At 46.9% G+C, this 27,303-nt stretch overlaps 1 protein-coding gene across 1 annotated transcript; it reads left to right on the forward strand.

The window, feature by feature from the left end:
• The first annotated feature begins 6,668 nt into the window (after positions 1-6,668).
• On the forward strand, positions 6,669-27,040 carry PM20D1 (peptidase M20 domain containing 1). Its single transcript, XM_016215198.2, has 13 exons — positions 6,669-6,850; positions 9,205-9,291; positions 10,981-11,213; positions 11,654-11,740; positions 13,492-13,625; positions 13,844-13,963; positions 14,766-14,841; positions 15,156-15,217; positions 15,463-15,541; positions 16,894-16,965; positions 22,362-22,527; positions 24,731-24,830; positions 25,998-27,040. The coding sequence occupies exons 1-13, from the start codon at positions 6,682-6,684 to the stop codon at positions 26,119-26,121; spliced, it is 1,509 nt and encodes a 502-aa protein (XP_016070684.2). The 5' UTR covers positions 6,669-6,681; the 3' UTR covers positions 26,122-27,040.
• The last annotated feature ends 263 nt before the right edge of the window (positions 27,041-27,303 follow it).

The raw sequence follows: 27,303 nt of genomic DNA on the forward strand, positions 1-27,303 counted from the left end.
ATATCTTTACATATTATATATATATCTTTACATATTATATATATATCTTTACATATTATATATATATCTTTACATATTATATATATCTTTACATATTATATATATATATATATATATATATGTATGTATGATTGCCTAACCATTAAGCTGTACACCTAAAACCAATACAAAATAAAACTGGAAAAAAAACCTAAAATAATGGACAACAATAGCATATAGAGAGACGGTGATCAGAATTCAAGTGATCAAAGTCTTCATATTTTTTAAAGGAAAAGGGTTAGGATATTAACTTTAAATTTGTTAAATATGCATACTAAATTTTCAATGGTAAATCATAAGACAGCAGAATATAATTTCCAAACCCAGTGGGGCAGTAGAGAATAGAATAAGAAAAATTACAACAATAAAAGGTTAATTAATTTTAAAGGCAATATATGTGGAGAAAGATGTATAGAAAAAAGTAGTGCTAATATGAAGATTATAGAAATAAGCCCAAATACTAAGAAATTACAATAAAGGTGAATAGACTAATCTCATCAGTAACACACAGAAATTGTCTGATTAGACTAAAAATTAAATCCAGAGATCCTTCTAAAACATAAGAACACCAAAATATGAAAACATGTATACAAGATAAATATTCACCAAAAAAAATAGGGTAGCCATATTAATAGCAGACAAATTAACTTTAAGACAATGTGATTATTAAGCATAAAGACCACTATATCATGATAAAAATTTCAATTCAAGATGAAGATATAGCAATTCTAAATTCAAATGCACCAAATAAAACAATATCAAACTATTTAAAGCAAAATTGATTTTTTTAAACTAAGAAAAATGACAAATCCACCAAAACAATGAAAGATTTCAACACACTTCTCTCATTGTTGGTAGGTCATAAAGATTAAAAAAAGGAGAGAAACAAGCTGGTGGCGTAGGTAACCGAGATCCCCGCCGCCTCCCGCAACCACATCAAAATTACAACTAAAACACAGAACCACCGTCACTCAGAGCCTCCTGAGATCTGGCTGCACAGAAGCCCCACAACCAGGGAGCTGAGGAAGCACCGAGAACGGGCAGGGGGGGCGGAGACGAGGGCGGATCGGGGCTGAATCCTGGAGACCAGCCATGGGCCCACACCCGGTGCCGCGGGTTAAACCCGGGAGGGAATCTCAGGGTGGAGGTTTCCCAGAGGAGGGAGGGGGTCCCAGCCCCACAGCAGGCCCCAGCCCAGGGCTCCAGGGCCGAGAAGAGATGTCCCCATACTCTGGGCTGTGAAACCAGCGGGGACTGTCCCTGAGGGTCGCGGAGGCTGCGGGAGCCCCAGCAGCTCCTCCTAAAGGGCCCGCGCACGGACTCACTCGGACGCTCCCTCGGAGCCCAGCGCCGGGCAGCAGCCTGAAAGGACCCGGGACACTCGGGGAGGAACTAACCTGCCTGAGATCCGGGCGAGAGGCGGAGGGGCGGCTTCCTCCCAGGCAGAAGGGCTGGCAGAGGCCATGGCTCCTGTGGCGAGTCCTCCCCGCACACAGCCCACAGGCAGGCGCCATGTTTGAATCGCCAGCACCTGACTCGCACCTTTGGCCCCGCGATTCCCGGAGGCCCCGCCCCTCCCCACCTGCAGCTCATCCAGGCCATTTCCAGGGGCTTCTATGCAAGTGGCCTCTCAAGCCTCATGCTTAGGACTTTCCTAAAATCTCTCAAACAAGCAGCAGGCCCCAGAGGGCTTGGTAAGCGGCCCCAGGCCTGGCACTAGCGGCAGCTGCATTGGCTCATAGCTGGGCCTCTCTTGGACACCTCCAAGCCCAGCACAAGTAGCAGCCAACTACGGTTTGCTGTGTAGCTCATGCTGGGTGGCCCTGGGCAAGGCGCTGGCAGAGGCTGACTTTGCACCTCCCGGGAGGCCCCAGAGACAGTGCACCTGGTGGTCAGACTCGACCACGCTGGATCACAACCCTACCACATCCACGAGTGACACACTCAAGGGGTGCACTTGGCGAACACCAAAGCCCCACTGAAGTAAATCCTGATCCATAGGGGTGTCTCCAGCACAGCAGCTCTCTGCCTGTAGTTGCAGCTGGTCCTCATAGCTGATTGGCCTGGGGGTCAGTTCCTCCCAGTGATGCCAACACAACCAAGGTTCAACTACAACAGGTCAGTACACACAGCCCACACAGGGGAGCACCTAGAAGGCCCAGCTCAGGTGACTGGGGAGGCTGAGCCGCTGGACCCTACAGGGCACCTACTACACAAAGCCACTCTACAAATTCCAGGAGACATAGCAGCTCTACCTAATACATAGAAACAAACACCTGGAAGCAGCCAAAATGTGGAGGCAAAGAAACATGTCACAAAGGAAAGAACAGAAGAAATCTCTAGAAAAGGAACTAAATGAAATAGATCCAAGCAAGCTAACAGATTCAGAGTTCAGAATTTTGTTTATAAGGATGCTCAAGCATATTAGTAAAAGTATTACAAAAACAACTGAGACTATCGATGACATAATAAAGCACCAATTTGAAATGAAGGCTGCATGAACTGAAATGAAGAATAATTTTCAGGGAATCAACAGTAGAGTAGAGGACCCTGAAAATTAAATCAGCAACTTGGAACATGAGGAAACAAAAAACACCCAACCAGAAGAGCAAAAAGAAAAAAGAATCCAGAAATATGAAGATAGCATAAGGAGCCTCTGGGACAACTTCAAACGACCCAACATTTGTATTATTGGGGTGTCAGAAGGAAGAGAGCAAAAAATTGAAAACCTATTTGAAAAAATAATTACAGAAAACTTCCCCTACCTGGGGAAAGAAATAGACTTACAAGTCCAGAAAGCACAGAGGGTCCCAAACAAGAGGAACCCAAAGGGGCCCACAGCAAGACACATCATAATTAAAATGCCAAAGATTAAAGACAAAGAGAGAATCTTAAAAGCAGCAAGAGAAAAGCAGTTAGTTACCTACAAGGGAGCCCCCATACGACTGTCAGCTGATTTCTCAAGAGAAATTTTGCAGGCCAGAAGGGAGTGGCAAGAAATATTCAAAGTGATGAAAAACATGGAACTACAACCAACATTGCTCTACCCAGCAAAGCTATCATTTAGAATTGAAGGTCAGATAAAGAGCTTCACAGATTAAAAAAAAAAAAAAAGCTAAAGGAGTTCATCACCACCAGCCCAGCACTACACAAAATGTTGGAGGGTCTTCTTTAAGAGGAAGCTAATGAACAAAAGAATCTGATGAACTAAATAGATCCAGGGACACTGATGCATGCAACAGACAATCATATTTCAGAGGAAAGAGGGAAGGGGGGTGGAGGGTGGGAAGAGATTAACCAAAAAAGTTATATGCATATATGCATCCACCCATGGACACAGTCAATAACGGGGTAAAGGTCTGGGGAGGGGGTGGGAGTGAGGTGGAGGAGGTCAATTGGGGTGGAAAAATGGAACACCTGTAATATTTTCAATAATAAAGATAAATTTTTAAAAAAGAAAAGTTAAAGTTAAAAAGCAGCCATCCATTGTTTCTGTCCTTAGTTACCTTGGCCCTTATCTATAGTCTAGGGTCTCCCAAACCTTAACTCTTAGCTCCACCTCGAGGATTTCAAAAGCTCGAAGAAGTCAGCCTAAACTTAACTCCAGACACAAAGGAAGGAAAAGAAAGGGAGAAAAGAGCACCCTTCCAGCCAAAGGGCAAGGATCTCTCTCCCCATTGGAACTAGTAACCTGACAGGGGAAAGCCTGGGGAAGGGTCTTATGTGATTTTACAGTGTTTCTGGGTGCATGGACGTTGTCTTGCAATCCTTGGGGTGCCCAGTGCCAACTTGCCAGGTCCGGGACCGACTCATCTTGTCACAGGAGTCTTCTAGCAGCAAACACTCTAATCGCTTTTAAATGCTCGACCTGTGCCCGCACAGTGCAGGAATCCGCAGAGAGAGAGAGAGAAACCCGTGGCCAGAGGAAAAGATGCTGGGAAGAAAGAGAACACAGTCATGTCCTTCAAGCCAAGGTGGCGAGGACGACTGGCTTACCAGTGATGAAACAATCTGAGTCACAGTCTGAGTCAGGGCACCATTATGTTGTAGGTGGTGGAAAAGTCACCAGATGCCTGAGCAGTGGGCTCAGACCAAACCTGGGCTCAGCAACCTTGGGACTTGGAGTTCTGGCTAGGAAAGAATTCAGAGCCAAGACACGAACTACAAGAGAACATTTATTTGGTAAATCACAGAGGTAGAAGCAGCAATTCCTAGAAAAAATGGGATTAGGAAACAAGTTATAAAGTCAGAGAAAGGGCCCAAGGAAGCTAATGCTAATGTGCCTACAGGGGTGGGTGGGGTGGTCAGGGAAGGGGAAGGGAACGGTGCTGGCATGCTCTCAGGAGGGAGAGCGCACTGAGTCCTCCAACCTAACGGTTTTAAAACTGGAGACAGGGGAGGTCCCAGGAGGAGATCTTAACAGAATATTCAGCAGTTTTCTAGGTGTGTCCTTTCAGGGTTGTGGTCTCCACTGATTGATTGGATGGCACCAGGGTGGGGGCCATCATTCAATGCAGCTGATCCTGAGGTCAGTATGGCTGGTTTTGTTGCTTTTCTGGGCCTGGGGCTGAAACACAACTGAGGCCTAGATATTATCTCTAGGGAGGAGATGTCAGGGGGTCCAAACCACATGAACGAATGATATGCTAGGCAAGGAAAGGCCACCCTGGGGTTGAGGTCCCACCCTACAATTGTCCTTTGCTAGGCATCCAGGGCTTTCCACCCTGATGATCTTCTGTACCTGGCCCATCACATCGTCCTTGCTCTGCTCATGTCTGTCTAACTGCCTATCACAGTCTGACACATCTTTTTATGTACAAATATAGGGTCAATGATACCGATGGAGTTACTTTTTATAAATATCTGCAGCAAATCCCCTTAAAAAGCTGTAAATAAAAACTACTTTTCTACACAAAGGGCCTGTCAAGGTTTTGCTTTCTACCTGTAAACTCAACTAGATCCTGAATTCTTCTGGTTTCCTCCAACATTTAGCTAGAATTCTCCAAACTAGCATATCCAATTTTCTCCCACTCTTTTGACCTGGAATCACTATGAAACTAAAACTTCCCTTTTTCTAAAGCCATGCAAGTTAAAACTGGACAACTTATATCAGCTTTAGAGATGAATACAATAGCTGATATGTGAACAATATTTGTGCCTATTGGTATGTGGGTCACTCAGCTCATCACAGACATTCAAACTGCAAACCAGGAAAATCTATCAGATTGCCAATGCTTTCCCTCACTCCATCTGAAGATGTTTCTAACCTGACTTCTAGAATTCATCTCAACTGGCTGTTCTCCAAACTCAGAAACTGAATTTATAATTTGTTCAAACTATTAATCTTTGTTTTACTTTTGTTCCCACAGAAATTTTTTTCATTAGATACCTGATTGCTCCCAACATATAGAGGCCTAATTTGGATGGAAGCTCACCTGCAACACCACCTCCTGAAATAAAATATCCTTATGTTCATCCAGTCCCAAGTTATCATGAGGATATATATTTGCTAATACAGTGTGCTGTGCCTATGTAAACAAGTTTTAACACATTGAAATCCACTTGATTTATTTAGCTGGTTAAATAGTGACTCCTGGGAATCTCTGCACTGGGAAATTTTCCTGTCTTTGGCTATTAGTCTCTCTATAGCCAAATGGTGTCTATCAGAATCAAACAACTGAATGAAATCAACAATAACCAAATAAATGATGAAGATGGTGACTGCATGGCTCTCTGGCCTGACAACTCAATAATGGAAACAGCAAATGTGTGATTTTTCAATCTAACTAACATCAGCAGTGGTGACCAAGAGTAATGTTATACTGGTTGGTCACACTCTGGGCCTGCTGAGAAAATGACCAGCAGGCATGAATTGTTAAATCAAAACCAAACAGAAACCAGGCTTAATTTTCCCTGAGCAGATAAAACCAGTTTAGTCATACAAACTTAATTTCACTTATGTTGCAAGACTAACTTGATGTGGGTCCTTTCTTGCTCAGGCTTCCGAAAATCATAAGCAAAACCTGAACTGTTTGCCATGATATGAGGTAACCACCGAAAATTCTAATATTGTAACCAATCACTATGAAGAATAGGCACTGCTTTTCTCACTATATAAGCTGCTTTATAACAATATACCCCTGATCGTCATTTCATGTCTTGGTTTAAATGCTCCTGGTTTGCAAACTGTCTTTTCGGCGTGTGCACAATAGATTTTTTACTCATTACTACTTCAGTGATTGATTGGTCTTACTTCCTCGGTGGATGAATCTTCAACAAGCTTCACTCATTTTATTCTGTTTTCTCCCTAACCCCCCCCCCCCCCTTTGATTTAGTATCATATCGCAAGGGATTTATCAGTATCCCAAAGCAGATAATCAAGCACAGACACGACCTACCACATGCCTGGGGCCCGCACCTCACCTCCACTCCACCTAGGCCCGCTAGAGGGCCGAAAACCACAACCCCCAAAAGGCCTTGCGGGCCTGGGGCGGGGCAGTCGCATCGATTGGTTGGCCCACAGCCCTATGCCAACGATGATTGGCCAGATCTGAGGAGAGGTGGAGCTAAGGCCACGAGGCAACCGGAAAGGTGGTTCGGCGAGGACCTCGGGATGGGAGTTTGCGCGGACCTGCAGGAAGAATGGCTCGGCCGCGCGTCCGCGTGCTGGCCCTGGCGGCTGTGCTGCTGCTGGGCGTCGCCACCTTCTCCAGATCCAAGCGCCGGAGCGGCGAGGAGCCTCCGAGGTCGTCGCCAATTCCTGCTCAGTTCAGCCAAGAGGAACGCGTCGCAATGAAGGAATCGCTGAAAGGTGAGCCGGGTCCCCTGCGCCCACCTGTGCCCAGATGTGGGCCCCTCTCTCCTGGGCCCAGCCCGGCGCTCCCCGCTCCCGTGGCAGAGTGCACTCCTCCAGCTCGAGCTCCGCGCCGCCGCAGCGCAGCCCCAGCCCCCGTCCCCGCGCAAGGTGCCCGGGCTTAGGGGCGCCGCCTGTCCCCCGGGCCTGACTTCTGGGGAGGGACCCCGCTGTTTCCTGCCCAGCCTGAAAGCTCCAGCTTTGCCTCTGTTGGCTGGGCTGTCACCCACCCTAGCCCCTGCTTGCCGTGGTATTTGTACTTTTAACCTTTGAAAGTTTTGACTTATTTTAAATCTCAGCGTTATTTTAAGACGAAATGATCCTAAATCTTATCATCTAAGGAGGTGGGAAATTGAGGCTTAAGTCAGTTCAATGATCTTCTCCAGGACCCCACAGCAAGGAGTGGGCACTGGGTGACAACATTAAGCACCTGTAGGGCCCACTGGACACCAGATGGCTCCAAGAAGGAGTGTGGGGGGTACTACTGGAGTGTGGCATGTTCCTAATTTCTTCTGATAATTAAAGCATATCTGTCCCCTAGATCTCAAGCCAAGGCTTAAACTCTTTTACCTTCTGAATCTGCATTTTCCAGGAGGAAAAAAACAAAAACTTCTGTTGCGTGCTAGATCCTGTGTGATAATGAGGTCCTTCTTCATCGGGCTTAGCTCCAGGCTTTCCCCTTTCACTAAGTAATGGAATAAAAGAAACTGCCTGAGCAAACATATGCAGGTGGATGCGGGGGCCAAAAGGTAACCCGTGTGGTTGAATAGAAACGGTGGGAGTGCTGGAATGATATAGGCCTGGGAGGCAAAGCAGAGAGAGTGTGTGTGTGTGTGTGTGTGTGTGTGTGTGTGTGTGTGTGTGTGTGTGTGTGTGTGTTAAATATATCTTTATTGATTTCAGAGAGAGAGGAAGGGAGAGGGAGAGAGAGATAGAAAACATCAATGATAAGAGAGAGTCATTGATGGGGGGCCTCCTGCACGCCCCCCACTGGGAATGGAGCCCGAAGCCCCAGCATGTACCCTGACCGGGATTCAAACTGCTGTCTCCTGGATCCTAGGTCGATGCTCAACTGCTGAGCCATGCCCGGCTGGGTAGCAGTGTTTTTACAAAGCATAGGATAAGTAGTCTTCAGAAAGGGATTGGGCAGCTGCTCACCAGAGGCTCTTTGCACAGAAGAAAGCAAAAGCTAGATAAGAACCTAAAATAGGAACCTTATAGCAATATGGCTTAGAACTGAACAGGGGACAAAGCTCCTGAGTTCAGATCTTGACCCTGCCTCTCGTGTAGGCAGTTTATTTCATCTTTTTGAACCTTGGCTTCCCCATCTACATAGTGGGCAATGATGTAAGGCTGATCCTTAGTAAAAACTGAGTACAGAATTAAGTTTGTCTCATAATTCCCTGTGTATCCCCTGTGGTGTTGACCTTTTTTTTTTTTTTTCCAGAGAGAGATAAAAACATCAGTGATGAAAGAGAGTCATTAATTGGCTGACTCCTGCACACCCCTTGCTGGGGATCGAGCCTGCCACCTGGGCATGTGCCCTGACCGGGAATTGAACCATGACCTCTGGATCATAGGGCAATGCTCAACTGCTGAGCCACTCCCGGCAGGGCAATAATGGAACTTTTTGAGAGTGCAAAGCCTTCATGGCTCAAAGGGATGAGACTATTGGCAGTTCAGGAACTGAGACATCTGGATAAAGCAGATGAGATTATTTAGTACTGAAGAGCTTGTTTGGAAGCTTCTAAATCCACCCCTTCCCAGGTATCCTGTGCTCAAAAAGTTGGCCTTAGCTAAGAGACCACTGTGACTCTGGATAAGCCAGTCCATGAGGAATAAGCCTGCTCTCTGCACACAGAGCCTCATTCATGGAGGGACCCAGGACTATGCGCTCCTGATTCATCAAAGGGATGGTGGTTTTAGAGGCAGAGTGAGGCCTTAGGAAGCAATTTATAGCAGCTTCCCACTCAGAGCCAAGGTCTAAAATCTACTCTCCTCCACCTCCTCCATCCCCCATCCCATCTTGGATTTTACTTTCCTTTAAGAACCATATTAACCTAAACAAACCCTAAAAGCCTGCATTTAAATCCCAGTTCTACTGTTCATGTAGGGACAATCTTGAGCAGCTCTAACCTCTCTAAGCTTGTTTCCTCACCTTCAAATTAGGGAAAACTTCAGCACCTACTTTAAAGAATTGTTTTGCCCTCCAAATAAAATAACGAATGTAAAAGCTGTTTTATGCACAGAGGGCTGTGGAAAGACCAATGACTGTTATCATCTGTAATCTCCCATCTCTGACTATCTGACAGGTGCCGTCCAGATTCCAACAGTGTCTTTCAGCCCCAAGGAGTTCAACACGACAGCCTTCGCTGAGTTTGGAGAATACATTCACAGAGGTCAGCCACAGACTGTGGAAAAGTCATGGGAAAGTTAGGACTGGGACACAGTTGTTTAACAGGTGATAAAGAGGTTTACTTTGTGACTGACCAAAGGACAATCTAATTCCCATGGGTCTCTTTTGAGTTTGTGCATAGTAGAGAGGCATAGAAAGGAGAATCCAGGAGTTAGAGTGAAGACAGAGAAGAGACTATAGATTTGTCCTTTGAAGAACTAATGTACATAGCTGTTGGGTTAGAGTTTAAACTCTTCCCATCCTTGCCCTTAATATGTGATAATAAATCAGAAGGTAACACTAGGAATTCCTTCTTCCTACGCAAGTTTCCAGATCTGTGCCCCATGCTTCTCCCTCCACCACCTCCGTACAAACACCTACACACACACACACACACACACACACACACACACACTCCACCTAGACAGGCCCTACTCCAGATTTATTACTAACACATTTCTGAGCTTTTGGGCAGTAAGCACCCCTGAGCGATCACATTGGTCCTCTCTCCTCTCCCCCACCACCCATGAGCTAGAGGATAGGTCAAGAGGGAAAAGGAGATTTGGAACCTCCCGCACCCCATATGAAAAGCTCATGGAGAGTAGCAGGGCCACCTTCCTAAATCAAATAAAAAGCAGCCCCTCCAAAGTTGTCATGTGTGGGAGAAGTTGGCCTAGAGGCAGCAAGTAGGCCCCTCTCTAGCACTCTGGGACAGGTGGCTCTCGGATCAATCCCCAGCAGCCAGGCTGAGGCCAGGCTGGAAGTCTTCACTAAATAGGAGACAAAAATACAGAAATAAATGTACAGTGACAGTAAATTAGACAGGCTGGCTGACAAAAACATTCCCTTTGGGCTTTTGTTTTCAGGTATCCACATTGTATTTGTGGATTCTTCCAACAAAGTCTAGTGGGAGAGCAAAGTTTTTTCTCCCATGTATCTAAAGCCACCTGTGTAAAGACTTATCTGTAACCTGAGTAACTGACCCTGGGAACATTCACACTTGGATGCAGAAGTGCGGCCTTGTGCTGGACAGAACAATCTTTTATGTCCATATTACACAAACAGTAGGAGTATTGCTTTTTAAAAGAAAATATTTCTTTCTTTTTTTAACTATTTGGTGTGAAGTAATGAGTTTTTTTGGTTGTTTTTTTTTTTTAATATATCTATTGATTTCAGAGAGAGGAAGGGAAAGAGAGAGAGAGAAGCATCAATGATAAGAGAATCATCATTAATCGGCTGCCTCCTGCATGCCCCTGACTAGGGATCAAGCCCACAACCTTAAAAGAAAATATTTGTGATTTCTTTTATATATAAGGATCCTGTTTGGTTCCAAGTAATTTGGATCCTGGGGCCTCTTATATTCTAAATTTAACACATCCCTAGTTTGTATAGTCCTATAACATGACAACATGTTATATAGGCCAGACCAAGCCAGTCTTGAGCTGTTGACTGTCAGAATGATGGAGTCTTGACATGCATGTCATTACACAGCAATAGCACATTAAAATATGGGAAAGACGAATTCCAGAGGTTGTGTGGGCAAATCAGAAATCAGATTGGCTTTGTCCCAGAAGGCTTCCTAAAGAAGGCCCCCCCCTTTTTTTTTTTAAGGGCAGGGGCACCAAATGGTGGGGAAACTAAAGGGAACTTAAATCTGGCTTTCTCTCCCTGCTTTTTACCCCTTTGCTTCTAGTCTTTCCTACTGTGTTCCAAAGAAGCTTTATCCAGCATGAAGTCGTGGGAGAATACAGCCACTTGTTCACTGTTCAAGGCTCGGACCCAAGCTTGCAGCCCTACATGCTGCTGGCTCACATTGATGTGGTGCCTGCCCCTGTCCAAGGCTGGGAGGTGCCCCCGTTCTCTGGGTTGGAACGTGATGGCTTCATCCATGGCCGAGGCACACTAGACAACAAGAACTCTGTGATGGTCTGAAATGCTATGCTCCCTCTGCCTTGGGGCCCTAAAGATCAACCTAGGAAGGGGGATGCTTGGCTGACCCCTGGGAGGCAGGAGGTTATTATGGGAGAAAGGACCTTGGCTCCAAGAGACCTGGGTTCCAGTCATCAGTCTTTTCTGGGCCTTGATTTCTCAACCATGAAATAGGGTTTAGAGTAGACGATCCCCAGGGACCTTTTCAACTCTGACATTGATAAATTTATACTTTTGCCCAGGCGGTAAAGGTTTTATGCAGAGCTCTGCTTTCCTTTATGCCATTCTCCAGGACAATTTGAATTTGTTATCTTTAAAGAAAGTCTAGCCAACCCTAGTCACACCAGCCCTGATGCAGATAGCTGAATGTCTCTCATGCCTGGTACTCCTGCTAGGTAATAACCCTTTTCCTCTTCTGTTATGCTTCTGTTCCCCAGGCGATCCTACAGGCCTTGGAGCTCCTGCTGATCAGAAATTACATCCCCCGAAGATCTTTCTTCATTGCTCTGGGCCATGATGAGGAGGTAGAGCCTCTTCATCCTAAGCCTATCTCTGGGACCCCTATTGGCTGGGAGTGGGGGTGCCTCCACCCAGTACAGTTTGCTCCCCAGCTGTAGTGTGTTCAAGATATGGTGTGGTGGTTTGCCAACTTCTTTGTGTATCTGTGTGCCAGGACTATCTAAGGCCCTTAACCAAAATGCCTTATAATCTATTCCTGGGCCCTGCGTCATAGATCTGAATTTGTTTTTAAAAGACGTTTTTTTCTTTAGAGCAGTTTTGGGTTCACAGCAAAATTGAGAATATAAAGAGATTTTCCATATACTCCCTACCCCCACACATTCATAGGCTCCCCCATTATTGTATTGCCATCCCCCATCAAAGTGGTACATTTGTTACAGTTGAACCTACATTGACACATAACAATCCCCCAGAGCTCATAGCTTACATTAGGGTTCACTCTTGCTGTTATATATTCCATGGGTTTGGACAAATGTTCAATGACATGTGTCTATCATTACTGTATCATACAGAGTATTTCCGCTGCCCTTGAAACCCTCTGTGCCCTGCCTGTTCATCCCTTTCACCCTCCTTTAACCCATGGCAACCACTGATCTTTTTTTTTTCTTTATTGTTCAGAGTATTACAGAGGTCCCCTTTTTCCCTCCATTGCCCTGCTCCACCTGCTTCCCGCCCCGCCCCAGGCCTTCACCGCCCTATTCTCTCATGTCCCTGGGCTGTGCACATATGCATATAAGTTCCTCAATTAATCTTTTTCAGCCCCCCTTCCCCCTTCCCTCTGAGATTCGTCAGTCTGTTCCATGCGTCCATGCCACTGGTTCTATTTTATTTGTCAGTTTATTTTGTTCTTTAGATTCTACATGTAAGTGAGATGATGTTATACTTGTCTTTTTCTGCCTCGCTTATTTCACTTAGCATAATACTCTCCAGGTCCCTCCATACCAAAAGGTAATAATAGAGCCTTTTTTTTTAATAGCTGCATAGTATTCCATAGTATAAATGTGCCACAGCTGTTTTATCCACTCATCTACTGATGGGCACTTGGGCTGTTTCCAGATCTTAGCCATTGTAAATTGCGCTGCTATGAACATAGGGGTGCATACGTTCTTTCTGATTGGTGTTTCAGACTTCTTAGGATATATTCCTAGAAGTGGGATCACTGGGTTAAATGGCAGATCAATTTTTAATTTTTTGAGGAAACTCCACACTGTTTTCCATAGTGGCTGCACCAGTCTGCATACCACTGATTTTCTTACTTCTCCATAGTTTTGCCTTTTCCAGAATGTCAGATAGTTGGAATCATACAGTGTTTAGCCTTTTCAGGTTGGTTTCTTTCACTTAATAATATGCATAGATCTGAATTTTTTACTAACTCCCTGGTTATATCTGAAGCAGGCAGGTGGTTTGTCAACTAATCCTTGAGAAACAGTGGTTTGATGGAAAGAGAAATCACAGGGAGATCATTGAATATGTTTTATTTCCAGTAGTGCTGCTTGCTTTGACCCTTAGTGAATTGCTTCATTCTCTGGGTCCCAGTCCTTTTTTTTTGAAATGGGGTTGCTTGGCCCTTCCAGCTCTGACATTCCAGGAATCTGTGAGGCAATATTGTCTAGAGTCCTGCCCCCACTCCTTTCCTCCAAGGAAGGAGATTGGGCAGAGAGATACTGGAGCCCCTACCTAAGCTAAGTGGGTCTCCATTAGCTCTCTGTGGAGGTCTGGCTGAGAAAGACTGTGGCTCTGGGTTCAATATCTGCAGCTGTCAGGAGCAAACGGAGCTCAAAAGATCGCAGCCCTGCTACAGGCAAGGGGTGTCCAGCTCGCCTTCATTGTGGATGAGGGTAGCTTCATCTTGGATGGTTTCATTCCCAGCCTTAAGAAACCCTTTGCCATGTGAGTAAAGCAACCCACCCCCACCTCTGAAGGCCTTCTCACCCATCTGAGATGACCCCTGCCTGGTCACTGCAAGCCATGCTGAAATAACTCTATATTAAGTAGCATGAAGCTGACCTCCTAGCCCACCAGACCACTGTGCAGATCAGCCTGTGGGCCTATGGGATAATTCAAGGTGGGAGAAAGTTAGGAGGGCCCTCTCTGATCCTCTCCTGCAGGGTTTCAGTCTCAGAGAAGGGTTCACTTAACCTCATGCTACAAGTAAACATGACTCCTGGCCACTCTTCAGCTCCTCCGAAGGAGACGACCATTGGCATCCTTGCAGCTGCTGTCAGCCGGTGAGCAACCCCTGGCCCTGCTCCCTTGCCAGGCTCAGGATAGAATACCTGGCACTTTCCCACTTTGAGTTTGAGGAAGCTAAGTTTCCTGCCCCGAAGTGGGGCTGAGAAGCCATGGCGAGGGCTGCAGGGAGGGCAGAGCCACCAGTACCCAGGCAAGAGAAGTCAGAAGGGGATCTGCCCATATGGCAAACAAAGGCTAGCAAACAAAAGCAAGGTCAAGTAGCTGGAATAGTCCAAAGCCCAGACCAGAAGTTAGAAACTCAAGCTGGCAGTGACGTGCACTGTCTAATTTCTCCACCTGCCCTGGTAAGAGGACAGAGATAAATAAAGGCTGCTGGCTGTGGGTGAGGACAGGAGGATCTGTAGCAGCGTTCACCTCTGTGTGGGTGTGGTTTTGTTTTGTTTTGTTTTGTTAGCAAACTGGGGAGAAGAACTGTATTTATTGAATTAAATATTCAACCGACTACCTACCATGTTTAGGCTAGTAGTGGACATACAGTTGTGGGAAAAACAGTTTTTCCTCAAGTAACCCACAGTTAGTGGAGGAGACTGACAATTCTGCCACAGTGTGGTAAGTGATGGGGTGCCCTAACTCAGACTCGGTAGACAGAGGCAGCTCCTGCTGGTAGAGAGGAGGTGTTCTCGCTTGTTCTCTGCCATGTTTGCTTAGTTGGTGGAGGTGAATAGAAGACCCCCCGGCCAGGCCTGTTAAAACCCCCTGTCCCACTCCGTCTCCACCTCAGACTGTTGACCTTTGACTGGGGTTGGGTAAGTCTCGAGAACTCCTTTTCTCTTCCAGACTGGAGCAGATACCAATACCGAACATGTATGGAAGTGGGCCATTGAAGATGACATTGCAGCAACTGGCTAGTGAGGTGTGGGAGGACTCTGCCCCCCTTAGCACTGGCCCTACTGCTTCCCATTGTTCTGCCCGTTCTCCCTAATTCTCAGCCAGAGGCTGAGCCAAGACGCGAGGACCTGGCTTGTTCTTGAGGCTCTTAGTGCTTATCTGAGGTCCTAAGACCTAACACACCCAGGCACCCTTGGGAGCTGGTTCCCACTCATCCTTGAGGCTACTGCTGAGGGCCCTCAGGGCAGATCTAAAGTAGGAAGAGACCCAGGCCTCAGGTACAGTGACCTTGTCATGCTGACCCCTCTGAAACCCTGCTGACCTGGTTCTTTCTTTCAGTTTTCCTTCCCTATCAATATAGTCTTCAACAACCTGTGGCTGTTTGGACCCCTTGTAAACAGGTAAGGTTTTATCTTTCCTTCCCTCACGTTCCACCCCCCATATCTACCCACCACCTAGTCCCCTCTCCGTGGCTCTACTGGACCTGACTAGTAATTGTCCCTCAGCCACCAGACACTATATGTAATTCAAATATAGGATGTTCCTCCTGGTCTGAAAGCTCTTCCAAGGTTCAGCAGAGTGGGTGGTCCTCCAACCCATTTTTCTCCCCATTGGACAACATCTGATCTTAGTCTTTTTGCTTTAGATTAATGGAGAGAGATGATATAACCAGGACGCTGGTCAGGACCACCACGGCAGTCACCATGTTCAAGGCAGGGGTAAAGGTAACATCTTCTGGTTCCTCCCTTTTCCTTGCTCCCCACCCACCCCTCCATTCCTTGGCTTTGTCTCCGGGCCCCCCTTCCTTATCTGGTTACAACTGGAGTAATAGGAAGGCCCAGTGCCGAACCACCCTGTGTCATCAGTTGGCTAAGCCTCAAGAGCAAGAGTTCTAGCTGAGGCCTCCAAACTCTCTGAAATCGCTGGTCAGATTTTGTATATTAGTATTTCAGGAGGTGTCCGTGATCTCCTCAGGTTCTTTGAGTTGTACAAAAGACAACCATTATGCTGCTGTGAAGAGGGTTTATTTTGGAGTTAATTCTTGTGACCAATACTCATTCAACATGTTATATATTTACCTACCATTTTGTCATGTAGACTAAAGGTTTCTAACCTATCTATTATCAAAAATCTTATTACTCTTCCTCATATTTTGAAAGATATATCCACCTAACAAATTTAATGAGTGATTAATGTATTTTCCCCTAGTAGTACCATGAGTTGAAAAGAGAAACTCAACTGCGATTTATAAAATCTATAACATTTGTGATATATACAGCACTTAAAATACACACATTGTCATTCCTAAAATACACTAAATATTGGGTGGCCTTAGCAAACAAATTCTTTTATAGAAATAAGTTTCAAGTGAACAATACTTTGATAAATTTTTATTCTAAGAGCTACTTTTCAGCAAATTAGTCTACTTCCAATTGGATTGGCCACTCAGGGGCATCTCTGTTTAAAAGAAGCCAAGCCACACTAGTTAGCATAGGTATAGGCCTTTCTGAAATCGTGAAAGGAGTTAGACCATTCCTATTATTATAAGCACCACCAAAACAACCTCAAGTAGCACAATTCACCTAGAATACAATGTAGCCTTGTGGAGCTCTGGTCATCTGGAGCCCAGGTTGAGTAGAAGTGAATGGGACCTCAGAAATAATTCCTAGCTTATGTCAGCCAGAACAGAGCTGTCTTCACCAGCTGCCTGGGGTGTCCACTGAAATAATAGTACTGTGTCCTTGCATATGAGTGGTGTTTTTATCTGTCCAGAATACTTTAACATTTGTTACTCCATTTGATCTTCCTAACAGCTCTATGAGTACTATCGCCCCAATTGCCAGTTAAGAAACAGAGGTACAGGGGGCTAGGTGAAGGGGGGCAAAAGGGAAAAAATGGGAGGCATCTATAATACTGTCAACAATAAAGGTAAATTACCAAAAAAAATTAAACCCCAGACCTTTAAATCAAATCAACGCCCTCTCCCCCTAACGGTGGTAGTTGGCGTTTCCTAGGCAGGGGTCAGGTGTGGGGATCTGAGATTGGCTCAGGCCAGGGTGTGTGTTTCTCCCTCTAGGTAAATGTCATCCCCCCTTTGGCCCAGGCCACAGTCAACTTCAGGATTCACCCTACACAGACAACTCAGGAGGTACGTACTATATATTCCTGACGACTGGTTGAGCATCAGGAAGTTTGGCCCTCAAGACCTGGGTTTAGCTGCAACCCAGGGCTGGCTCAGTCTCTCAAGTGTTAAACCAACAGTTTTCAAAGACCCCCAAGTACCAAATAAGGTACTTGGCTAGGATAGGAGATCTCTGGTTTAGAGGAACTTGAAGTGTGGGGGTGGGCAATGAATACTGATAAATAGTAATAATAGTAGCAAACATAGTGGGCTTGCTATGCATGTGGTCCTGTCCTAAAATATACACACAACTCATTTAATCCCTACAACCACCCTATAAGGTAGGAACTATATTATCCTCATTTAATGGGGAAACTGAGGCACAGGTAAGTAACATGCCCAAGATCACCCATCTAGCAGCCTAGTTCCAGACTCTATGCTCTGTGCTTTAAGCTACCACACTATACTGTGATTATAACAGTTTGGGATGAACAAATGAAAATAGGACCAATTCAAAGAAGGAAACTGATGCTACCCTGTGAGGGTCAGGAAAGCCTCTTCTGACCCCTGGAAATTTGAGCTGGGGCTTAAAGAACAAACAGAACTTTGCTAGAAGTAAGGCTAAAGTCACATAAAGCTGAAGGGTAGGATAAATTGGGGAAAAGTGATGAGAGACGGAAATGGAGGTGTAGTTTGGAGATCAAGGCCTTGTATGTCATGCGGACGAGTCTGGGTTCTCATCTGTGTACAGAAGGGAACTGTCAGAGGTCTTCAAACAAGGCAGTGATCTCAGATTTGCTTTTAGGGAACTAACGATGGCAGCAATGCAGAGGAAATACTGGAGTAGGAAGAGACAGGGAGCTGTGGTGACCTGTCAGGCAGAGGGGATGAAGGTCTGAACTGAGGCCATGGTCACGGGGTGGCGAAGAGGGTACCCACAAGAGGTGTGGGAGAGACAGATGTGCGGTGAGAGAAAGGTGGGATGGCTCCAAGATTTTTTCACCTGGGTAGTTGGCCAGGTGCTGATCCCTTTAACAAAAATTGGGAATTCGAGAGGAGCAACTTTGCAGAGAAATATACTGGTTCAGAAGGTTGAGAAGCTCATAATATATTAGTAGGTGATTATAAATGCCTCAGGTCTGGAGCGAGGATGAACTGGAGATACAGGCTAGAGTGCTGTTCACATAATGGAAACCTCTAGCGTCAGTAAAATCGCACGGGAAGGATGTGTAGTTAGGAGGGAAGAGAGTTGAGGACAGAGCCTTGCAATGGTCTGCTACAAACATCAACTTAAAAACTGTAACAATGAATGAATAATGGCAACTTGTGATGAGTGTTATGACGAAAAGGGACCAGGTGCTATTAGAGAATATATTGAGGAAGCAGACCTTGTGTGGGGACACACAAGGCTTCCCTGAGGAAGTGACATTTGAGCTGGAAGCTGAAGGGTGAGTAGAAATTACACAGAATGTTTGACATCTACAGGAAAATCTAGCTTATTACACATCAGGTTGAGAATGCAAGAGATAAATTTGACCCTTTAAAAAACAATCGAAAGAGGCAGCTGAACCGCTATGGGGTACATAATGTGTTCAGAGTTAAGCTGAGTTAGGGGTGGGTGGTGTTTCCGGGGTGTGTGGCACAGATCATCAAGGGTCACCCCCACTTAGGTGTCTGTGGTCCTTTCTCCTAAGTTCTTCCCCACACAAAGCTTTTGTTCTGTCGCACAGGGTGGGAGGCATCCCCCTCTTTGCGGAAGGGGCACGGGGACAGGTTAACAACCAGCCCAGAGTCATCCGGCATTCCGGGGGAGTTGGGACCCATGTGATCCCCAAGCTCTCCTGCTTTTCATCAAGTGCCAACCTTTGTCTTCTCTCTGGGGGCTCCCGGGGCCAGGAAGTCACTGAATTCCCCTCATTGAGCTTCTTTCCACCAGTTTTTTTCCAGCCTCATTACCACTCCATGCCCTTTTCAAGTGCTGTTTCCACCAGCTGGGGCTTTCATCTCCCCAGGCTCTGGCACCCTTCCCTCCTCGCTTGTCCCCTGCCACATTGGCCTTCCTTCCCGGTGTATCTGATGAAAGCCCTGGAATCTCTCGGCCCATCCTGCCCACCTGCCCAGTGAGGAATGGAAAGGCTCCGTCATCCCGAAAGCACACAGCACCTTTGCCTTCGTCACTCCACTCCCTAGTGCCCCAGTTCCATGCATCAGGGACACTCCCTGCTGGTCTGAGGGCCATGGGGACAGAGCCCTGGGCTGGTCCTGTGGAAACACAAACAGCTCCCAGAGTCTCCTTCCTCCATCTTTAACTGGTCTCTCCCATGTGGATGTAGATAGGTCTCCATAGTCTTCAGAACTCCAATAGGCCACCACATGGAAAGGAAGGTTTGTTCTGAATGGGCCTCAAGGGGTAGGAAGAAGGCCACTGGAAGATGCTTCAGGGAGCCCCCACCTGAAGGAGAGCTTGGGAGTCTGGAGCCTTGGGTGGTAATGAGCTCCTGAGAGGCCGGATGGCCGCTCCCCTAGAGGGTAATACAGAACACTCCTTCCTTCCCCTCACGGTTCCCCAAGTGTTTCTGAGTGGCTCCTGTGGGCTAGGCATATAAGCACTTGGGAAAGTGGTGACAAGATTCCCATTCCAGTGGTGCTTGTGGCCTAGTGGGGAAGACGGCCACCAGCGAGTAAGAGAGAAGTGTCACGGAGAATCACGGATGATGTGTCTCAGTGATTTTGGGGTGGGATGGAGCAGTGAGCAGCTTTAAATACAGTGGTCAGTCCCCTCTGCAGAGGCATTTACACTGAAACCTGAGAAGGAGCACAGGCCTGGGGGATAGCATTCAGGCAGCGAGAGCACAGGCCTCTAATTTCCACAGAGGTGAAATTCTGCTGGGTGTTCATGATGTGCCCAGTACTGGGTTATATCCTGTGAAGTATATGCAATACCCCAAAAAAAAAATTGGGCTTAGATGCTGCAGGAAGCTGTCTCTCGGTATCTCAGTTCATTGTAGGAAAGACATTCATAACTGAAATGAGTAGAACACGCGGTGGTGAGCTTCCTGCCACTGGAAGTACTCACGCACAGGCTGGGCGACAACCTGCCCATGTTGTAATGAAGTATTTGTTGTCCTTGCTTTCAACAAATTTACCATCCACGTGAGAGGAAAATCTATCTACACATATAACAGAGAAGAACATACTATTGTGGGAAGGTGCTATAAGGACTAGAGGAGCTTAGAGATGGGGATAATGTGCCCTAAAGTAACTTGGGGGTCCCTTTCACCATTGATGAGCCCCTCCTCATAGTCCCATCCTTGTGCCTCTCATTATTGCCCAGGACAGTCCCTCTTTTCTTTTTTTTAATATATCTTTATTGAGTTCAGAGAGAGGAATGGAAAGGGAGAGAGAGACAGAAACATCAATGATGAGAGAGTCATTGATCAAGCCCACAACCCGGGCATGTGCCCTGACCGGGAATCGAACCCTGATCGCCTGGATCCTAGGTCGACGCTCAACCGCTGAGCCACGCCCGGCCGGGCAGTCCCTCTTTTCTAAACAGGCAAATAGTGGCTAACACTTACTGGGTCTTTACTATGTGCCAGGCACTGGCCTAAGAACATTACATATGTTAATTTCAGTAATGGTCACAACCACTCACCAGGTAGGTGCTATTGCTATCCACATGTTAATAGGCGAGCAAGCTGAAGCACAGAGAGGTTAAGGAGCTTACCCAGGGTAACACAGCAATAAGTGGCTGGCTGAGGCACAAAGTTTGGTGTCTTCCTCAGTTTTTGTGCATGCCCCTTTCCATGTTCAGACTGCTTTTTGCCTGTTCTCCAGCAGTTTCATATCCTTCCTTCAAATTCTGGCTCAAAATTCATACCACTAAGGAATTCATTTTAAATGAGCACTACCCTCTTGCTAGCTCTACTCCTCACCACTTCAACCTGTGTGTACTCAGAAGCAATTAAACATTGTTTTTTTACATCCAGCCCAGCGGTACTGACTGTTTAACCCTGGATAAGCCACTTAATGAGACAACTCCCGGTATTATTTTTATTGGTCCACATCTTTTAAATATCATGTGTTCAACATTCCTTGCATGCCTTTAATGTTCTTAGTACTACGAGTTAGAAATGAGAGAGACACAGGACTTACCTTGAGCCCCTGGCCCAACAGCTAGTGAGGAGACTGAGCTCTTGTGGCCTCTCAGACGGGAGTCCAATCTGGCTACCCTTTTCAATTTCTGGGAGCAGGAATCTATGTAATTTGGGCCAGGGGAGCAGCAGGCACAGTCCCAACCCACCTCAAAGGGAATGACTTCAGGAACTTCCCAGTGCGTCAAGAATATGTCAATCAAGCCTATATATTTCTGTATTAATAGTGTTTGGGATACAAGTGCCAGAGTAAAATAAGCTCTGAATAGACCACTCTCCCCCCCCCCCCCCCCCAATCCAAAAGCAGGATATTGGTTTGGTTCAAACAGTGGGTTCTAAGCCACAAGTAGGAAACTTCATTTCCTTTCCAGGCTCCTAGCATGCTTCTAGGGAACACTGACCTAAAAGGGGCACTCTTGAGATAATGCCCCATTTAGGTGATCCCCAACTATGAGACTCTACCCAATCTAGGACAGAGGGAGTTCTAAAGCAACTGCTGGTCAGAGGGGTTACGACTAGTGCTGGGGCTTTTCTTGCATGGCTGGGTGGGTTTGGAGGGCCACCCTAACCCAGCCGCCTGGTCCATTCCCACATGGCTCCATGTGACCTGATCCTCAGGGTCTGATCTACATCCTGCCAAAACTTTTCCTGGATTCATCTCTAGTCATTTCAGACTGAATTTTCTAGGAGCTTCCTCGGGTTCCTTCCTGAGGAAAGGAGGCAGAGAGAGAACTTTGTAACGCCAGTCCCCCAACTCCTGGCTATTTGTGTGCTGAACTCATCTTCCTGGTTCCAGTGCAGTTGGTCACAAACAGGAAGCAGGGATGCCCAGAGAGGGGAAAGCAAGTGTGTGACCTGTTCCTCACCTGAGACTATCCCAGGTGGAAGTGAGGTCATCATGTCTATTCTCGAGATGGTTGAGATTTGCAGTCTGCTGACTCCTACAATCTCACTCGGCCCACGGCTCACAGCCCAAGGGAAAGACCCATCACTTCCCGATTTTCCAGTTCCCTACCCGCCCCCTGGCTGTGAGGCAAGTCTCCCAAACATGTAGCCTAAATCAACTATGCTGTAGATTGCTTTCCAGGAAGACCCAGCTCTTTTATCTCCTGTAGCCAGTTGGCTGAACTTAGGTCCCAGCACTAAAATGAGCCTCCTCTGTAACTCCAGGGCTCTGCCATGCTCAAGAGAAATCAGGACTTTAAATTCCTATAGTTCTTGGATAGCAGATTAGTAAGAAATCAAACTCCCTTTGTGTCCTCCCTGAAGGTCCTTAAACTAGCCAAGGACATTGTGGCTGATGATCGGGTCCAGTTCCATGTGTTGGATGCCACTGAGCCCATGCCTGTGAGCCCCTCTGATGACCAGGCCCTGGGCTACCAGCTGATCCGCCAGACGGTGCAGTCGGTCTTCCCGGAGGTCAGAGTTGTCCCAGGTAATGACTTCATCAGCTGTGGCTGGAGGGGGGTGGGGGCTGGAACTGTTTTCTATGCAATGTCCACTTCCCCACCCCCACCCCAGCTGTTGAGCCTAAAAACAGCTGGCTGCTTCCCCTCCTGATGTGACTGGAACTGTATCCCACCACCCCCTTCCCTGGCGTGGAAGTGAGAAAACAAACAGGAAAGGAGCAGAAACAATAAATTAGGTCAGGTCAAGCCTGGGTTCTTGCTTGACCTAGACCAGAGTGAATGGAGGAGAGGACGGGCCCAGACTCCCCCTCTCCTGGAAGAGTCATGGAGGGAGCCAAGTTTCCCCTAGTGTGATTCTGATCCATTCTAGGGTACAGCTCAGCAGTGGAGCTGAAAATCAGAAGCCTGGCAACACCTCCCAGCCCACACTATTTGCACTTACACCATTCTCTCCAGCAACAGCCCCTCTACACCTTCCCCAGCCCACTGTCGACAGTGACTCTTGAATTTATGAATGGAAGATGATCCCTCTAGGGAATTGATTAAAATGCAGATTACCTGGGCCTATTCCCAGAGGTTTGGGTTAACCAGCTCTGGAGAGGACCCTGGAATCTGTATTTTAAGCAGATCCCCCAGGGGATTCTAACACCAGATAACGGCTGACCACAGTTTGAGAATCTCTGGCCTATGGTGTGAGGAGGAAGTGCTCTAATGTTAAGAACTGGGTCCAGTTTCTTTTTATCCAGGTTTAATCATAGTTTCCCTCAAACACTGTCTAAGCTCGTACTTAGGACCTGCTCCTCTGCTAAACATGCGTCCTTAAAGAGCTTACTGTGAAATTCTATGTCCACTAACTCAGGCACGAACAAAGAGCAGCCTTGTTTTTTTAATCAACTTAAGTCTGACTGTAAGCCCCACTCCTCAAGAAATTCAACCTTAGACATTAATGAGGCCTCCAAGGACCCCACCACTTCCACCTTGAATCAGGCCCTCGCTGTTTTATGTAGCAGCAGCACAGCATTGGAGTCCCTGGGCCAGTCATCGGTCCTTGTGTTTATCTGTGAGACATCCATTGTCCTAGCCACACAGTCACTTCAGGTTGAAAGTTTCCTCTGATTCATTCCCTGGCCTGTGTGGAGAGTGAGATCTTTGACTCTAGATCTGAGATACCACCTCCCTGAAGATACTAATCAGCCATCTCCTCAGACTCCTGCCACACAGCACGGCCTGGGTCCCCACCATCCAGGGACCCTGGCCCTCACGATTGCATATTCTCCTCTCTTGGCCCTCAAAGGGTCCCTACCACCCTCTCCCTTCTGGGGTATCTGCTATAATCCCAGTGACAAAGTTAAGCTTTTACAGAAAAAAAATAGGCAACAATCAACTGGCAGAAATCCCCAAAGCAAGGTTTGTGAAGCGCCTAGCTACCCATCTGCAACCAAGAGTGGAAAACAGAACAAAAGACAAGTTACCATCTCACGTCATCCCATCACACTTCAACTGATGCTCCAGGGGTCTTTTCCCAAAGAACACTCCTATCAGGACAAGTCCCAGCCCCAGCTGGGGAATTGGTTGAGCTGCTTCAGGAAAGTAGGACACTGGAGAAAATCCTGGGACTTCCCAAACCTGCGGTTTGACTCTCAGAAGACAGAGGATACAAATAATAGGAAGTTATGTTCCACTTTAAGAGGATTGCATTTTATAGCAGTAGAGTTCCCCAGAGGTGTTTCTTTTTTTATCTAAGTTGATACAGAAGAAAGCCAAGGCAATAAAGAAGTGATACCTACAGGGGTGGGCAAAAGGTTTATAATTGTGAGTGCATGAAACAGTTTATTCTTGTATTATATATTTTTCCATACAAACAATTATAAACCTATTTCTTCCCAGCCCTGTAGATTTCTAAAACAGCCTGACTGTGGGTATGAAATAAAGGTATTAGCCTCTATGGTCATCGTGGAGAGAGGACACGTAGCTTTGGATCATTCAAGGGATATCTCACTAATGCCCTAGGGAGGAGCTTCCATGTTTCTGGCTGAAATGGTGTTTCAGCAAGATTTTGAACATGGGTAGGCTAAATGACAAATACTTATAGCTGCAGGCTCCCAGGAGGGCCCAGGTTTTGCTGTGCAGTGACTTAGGAGTCCTAGTTTTCCAGCTAGCCCACCTCCAGCTCTTCCCTGGCTTGGTTGCTCACAGAAAACCCCCTTCCTCTTGCTCTTTCCCTTCTAGGTATTTGTATTGGTCAGACAGACAGCCGCCACTATACAAACCTCACCAATAGCATCTATCGGTTCAGCCCCATCTACCTGCAGCCTCAGGAATTCCATAGGTGAGTGAGGAGAACAGGTTTGATACAACTGACCTGTCCCTTTCCCACCCCTTTCTCCTGAAAGTCCACAGAATGGGAGAAGGCCAGGGTTTTCACAAACTAAAATGGAGACATTGTAGAACCCAACTGGCCAGCTTTCCTGATTGCCAGAGTGTGTGGGAATTGGTCACTACTTTTCAGGGATGGAGATAAAAACGATGATTGAATAGAACCTGGTGGAATTAGGACCCTTGAGTGTTAATTCCAGCTCTTCCTCCCTTGGGGAGAGTACTGACCCTCTGAACCTCATTTTCTCCCCCAAAAAGGGGAGACTCCAGAGTTCTTGATTACCACTCAGTGAAATGCAGACACACGAGAGGTCAGAGATGGGCACCTGCTTTGAATTCTCAGAAGGAAACACACTAGAAGAACCTAAGACATGATCACCCATTTTAACTGCTGTGTGTGAATTACTATTTTGTGGGTTCTTCAGCCAATTTTAAATTTGGGGCATGGGAGTATGGCTTCTGTTTGCCTCTCTGCTCCTTGTCATATCTGGACCCGATTTCCCCACAGTAGGTCAGTTGCCAACAGAATGAAAGTACTTGAATATGAGCTTAAGGACAGCTCTCCTGGGTTTGTTCTGGGCTGTTTGTTTTTTGTTATGTTTTTAATGAAGGAGCGGGTAGTTACTCTGTTCCCTTTCATCTTTGAGGTTACATGTGTGGTTTGGTTGTGCCTTGTGTTTTTTATGTTGTATAGCAGGCTGTGGGCATGAGGCCTGACAGTAAAGTTCCAGGGAAAGTAAAGAAGCCCATGAGTTGCCCTCCCTAACCTCTTGTGCCCCTAGTAATGTGGGAGGCGGGGGCGGCAGCAGTGCTGGCTTCGAGATAAGTCTAGCCCTGGCCTAAGGGAATGGGAAAGATCATTTCAGAGAAGTTCTCGAGCAATTCCAGAGCAGGAGATGACTCTGAACTCCCCAGGGGTGTACTATTATGTACCCCTACTGCTCTTTGGCACGGATTCAGATCCTGGGGAGAGGACCTCACTTCTTACAAATGGCCTCTCCCACCTTGCCCACTTCCTACCCCAGGGTCAGAGGCCAGTGGCTTCAGGGGTTATGGGGTGGGGAGTGCTCTCCAATAATTTGTGCTTCAGCAGTGGGCTCTCTCCTTTCCTACCCTTCAGCATACATGGAATCAACGAGAAAATCTCAGTCCAAGTCTACGAGACCCAGGTGAAATTCATCTTTGAGTTTATCCAGAATGCTGACACAGACCAGGATCCAGTTTCTCACCTGCACGAATTGTGAGGTCCAGGAGCAGCTGGATAAGGGGTATCTGACACTAGGCCTGGACTAACCCAAGGGAAAAAGCCAATGTTGATGAAACTTTGGGTCAAAACCACATTGTAGCCCGGCAGGGTAGCTCCGTTGGTTAGAGCATCATCCCAATACTCCAAGATTGTGGGTTCAATCCCTGGTCAGGGCACACACAAGAATCAACTGATGAATGCAGAAATAAGTCAAACAACAAATCGATGTTTCTCTCCCCCCTCCCCCCTACTTCCTCTCTCTAAAATCAATAAATAATTACACAGACACGCACACACATTGTAATACATCACCACCTGCCTTGCTTCCAGAACAAGGGCAGGGGACAGCCAGCGGGAATCCAGCTTCTCCCTTCCTCCTGCCTCTCTGTCCCTCAACTGACCAGCCCTTCCTGCCTTCTTGTCCCTGTCTTAAAAGGTATCTGGCTTGTCTGTCTGGTGCTGGTTATTTCACAGCTCCACACTCCAGGTCTGACTTACCAAATGCAGACTTGAGAAAGCTTGCCCAGGTTTTACCTGCTGAAAGTGTGTCATTTCGGGCACTCTTGCCAGGCTGCCTTCTGTGGCTTGTGTGTTTCTCGCTATAGCTTCCTTTCCCTTCCCTGCCCCCTCTTCTCAGATTATTTAGCTGGCTCTTTGTCTGTCCTCTCCTTCCCCTGCATCTCTCCCCTACCCTCCAATTTATTCTGTGTCTGGAGCAGGACTTAGTTAAATTGTGATACCACCACAATTACCACAACAACTGGTCAAATAAAGTGTTCTATGCAGCATCAACTGGTCACTGAGGGATGAAAGTGAGGCAGGGGGCTTGGGAGGAACCCCAAACCTCCTGGTTCTGGAGCCTGGAGAAGAAAGCCTCTGTCCTGGGGCTTCTCCCAAGGGCTCCCTAGGCTTCGCCCGCCCCCCCCCCCCCCCCCCCCGCCCCTTCCTGCCACCTGCTGCTGCCGCCCTGCCTCAGGAAGCACGAATGTGTGGAAACATCTCCCTGGCACATCCGATGGGCTGAGCTTCTCAGGGAAGGGCACTCATGATCCAGCCCCTCAGAGAAGTCCCAGGCCAGCAGGGCCCTGGCCCCTGGCATCATGTGCTGGTTCAGACTTTTCAGGGGAGGTGGAGGGCATGAGGCAGGGGAGGGGGCAGGAGGAGGTACAAGCTGGGGAAC

The sequence above is a fragment of the Miniopterus natalensis genome, chromosome 19 (genome assembly GCF_054644295.1).
Source record: "Miniopterus natalensis isolate mMinNat1 chromosome 19, mMinNat1.hap1, whole genome shotgun sequence".
Taxonomy (NCBI): domain Eukaryota; kingdom Metazoa; phylum Chordata; class Mammalia; order Chiroptera; family Miniopteridae; genus Miniopterus; species Miniopterus natalensis.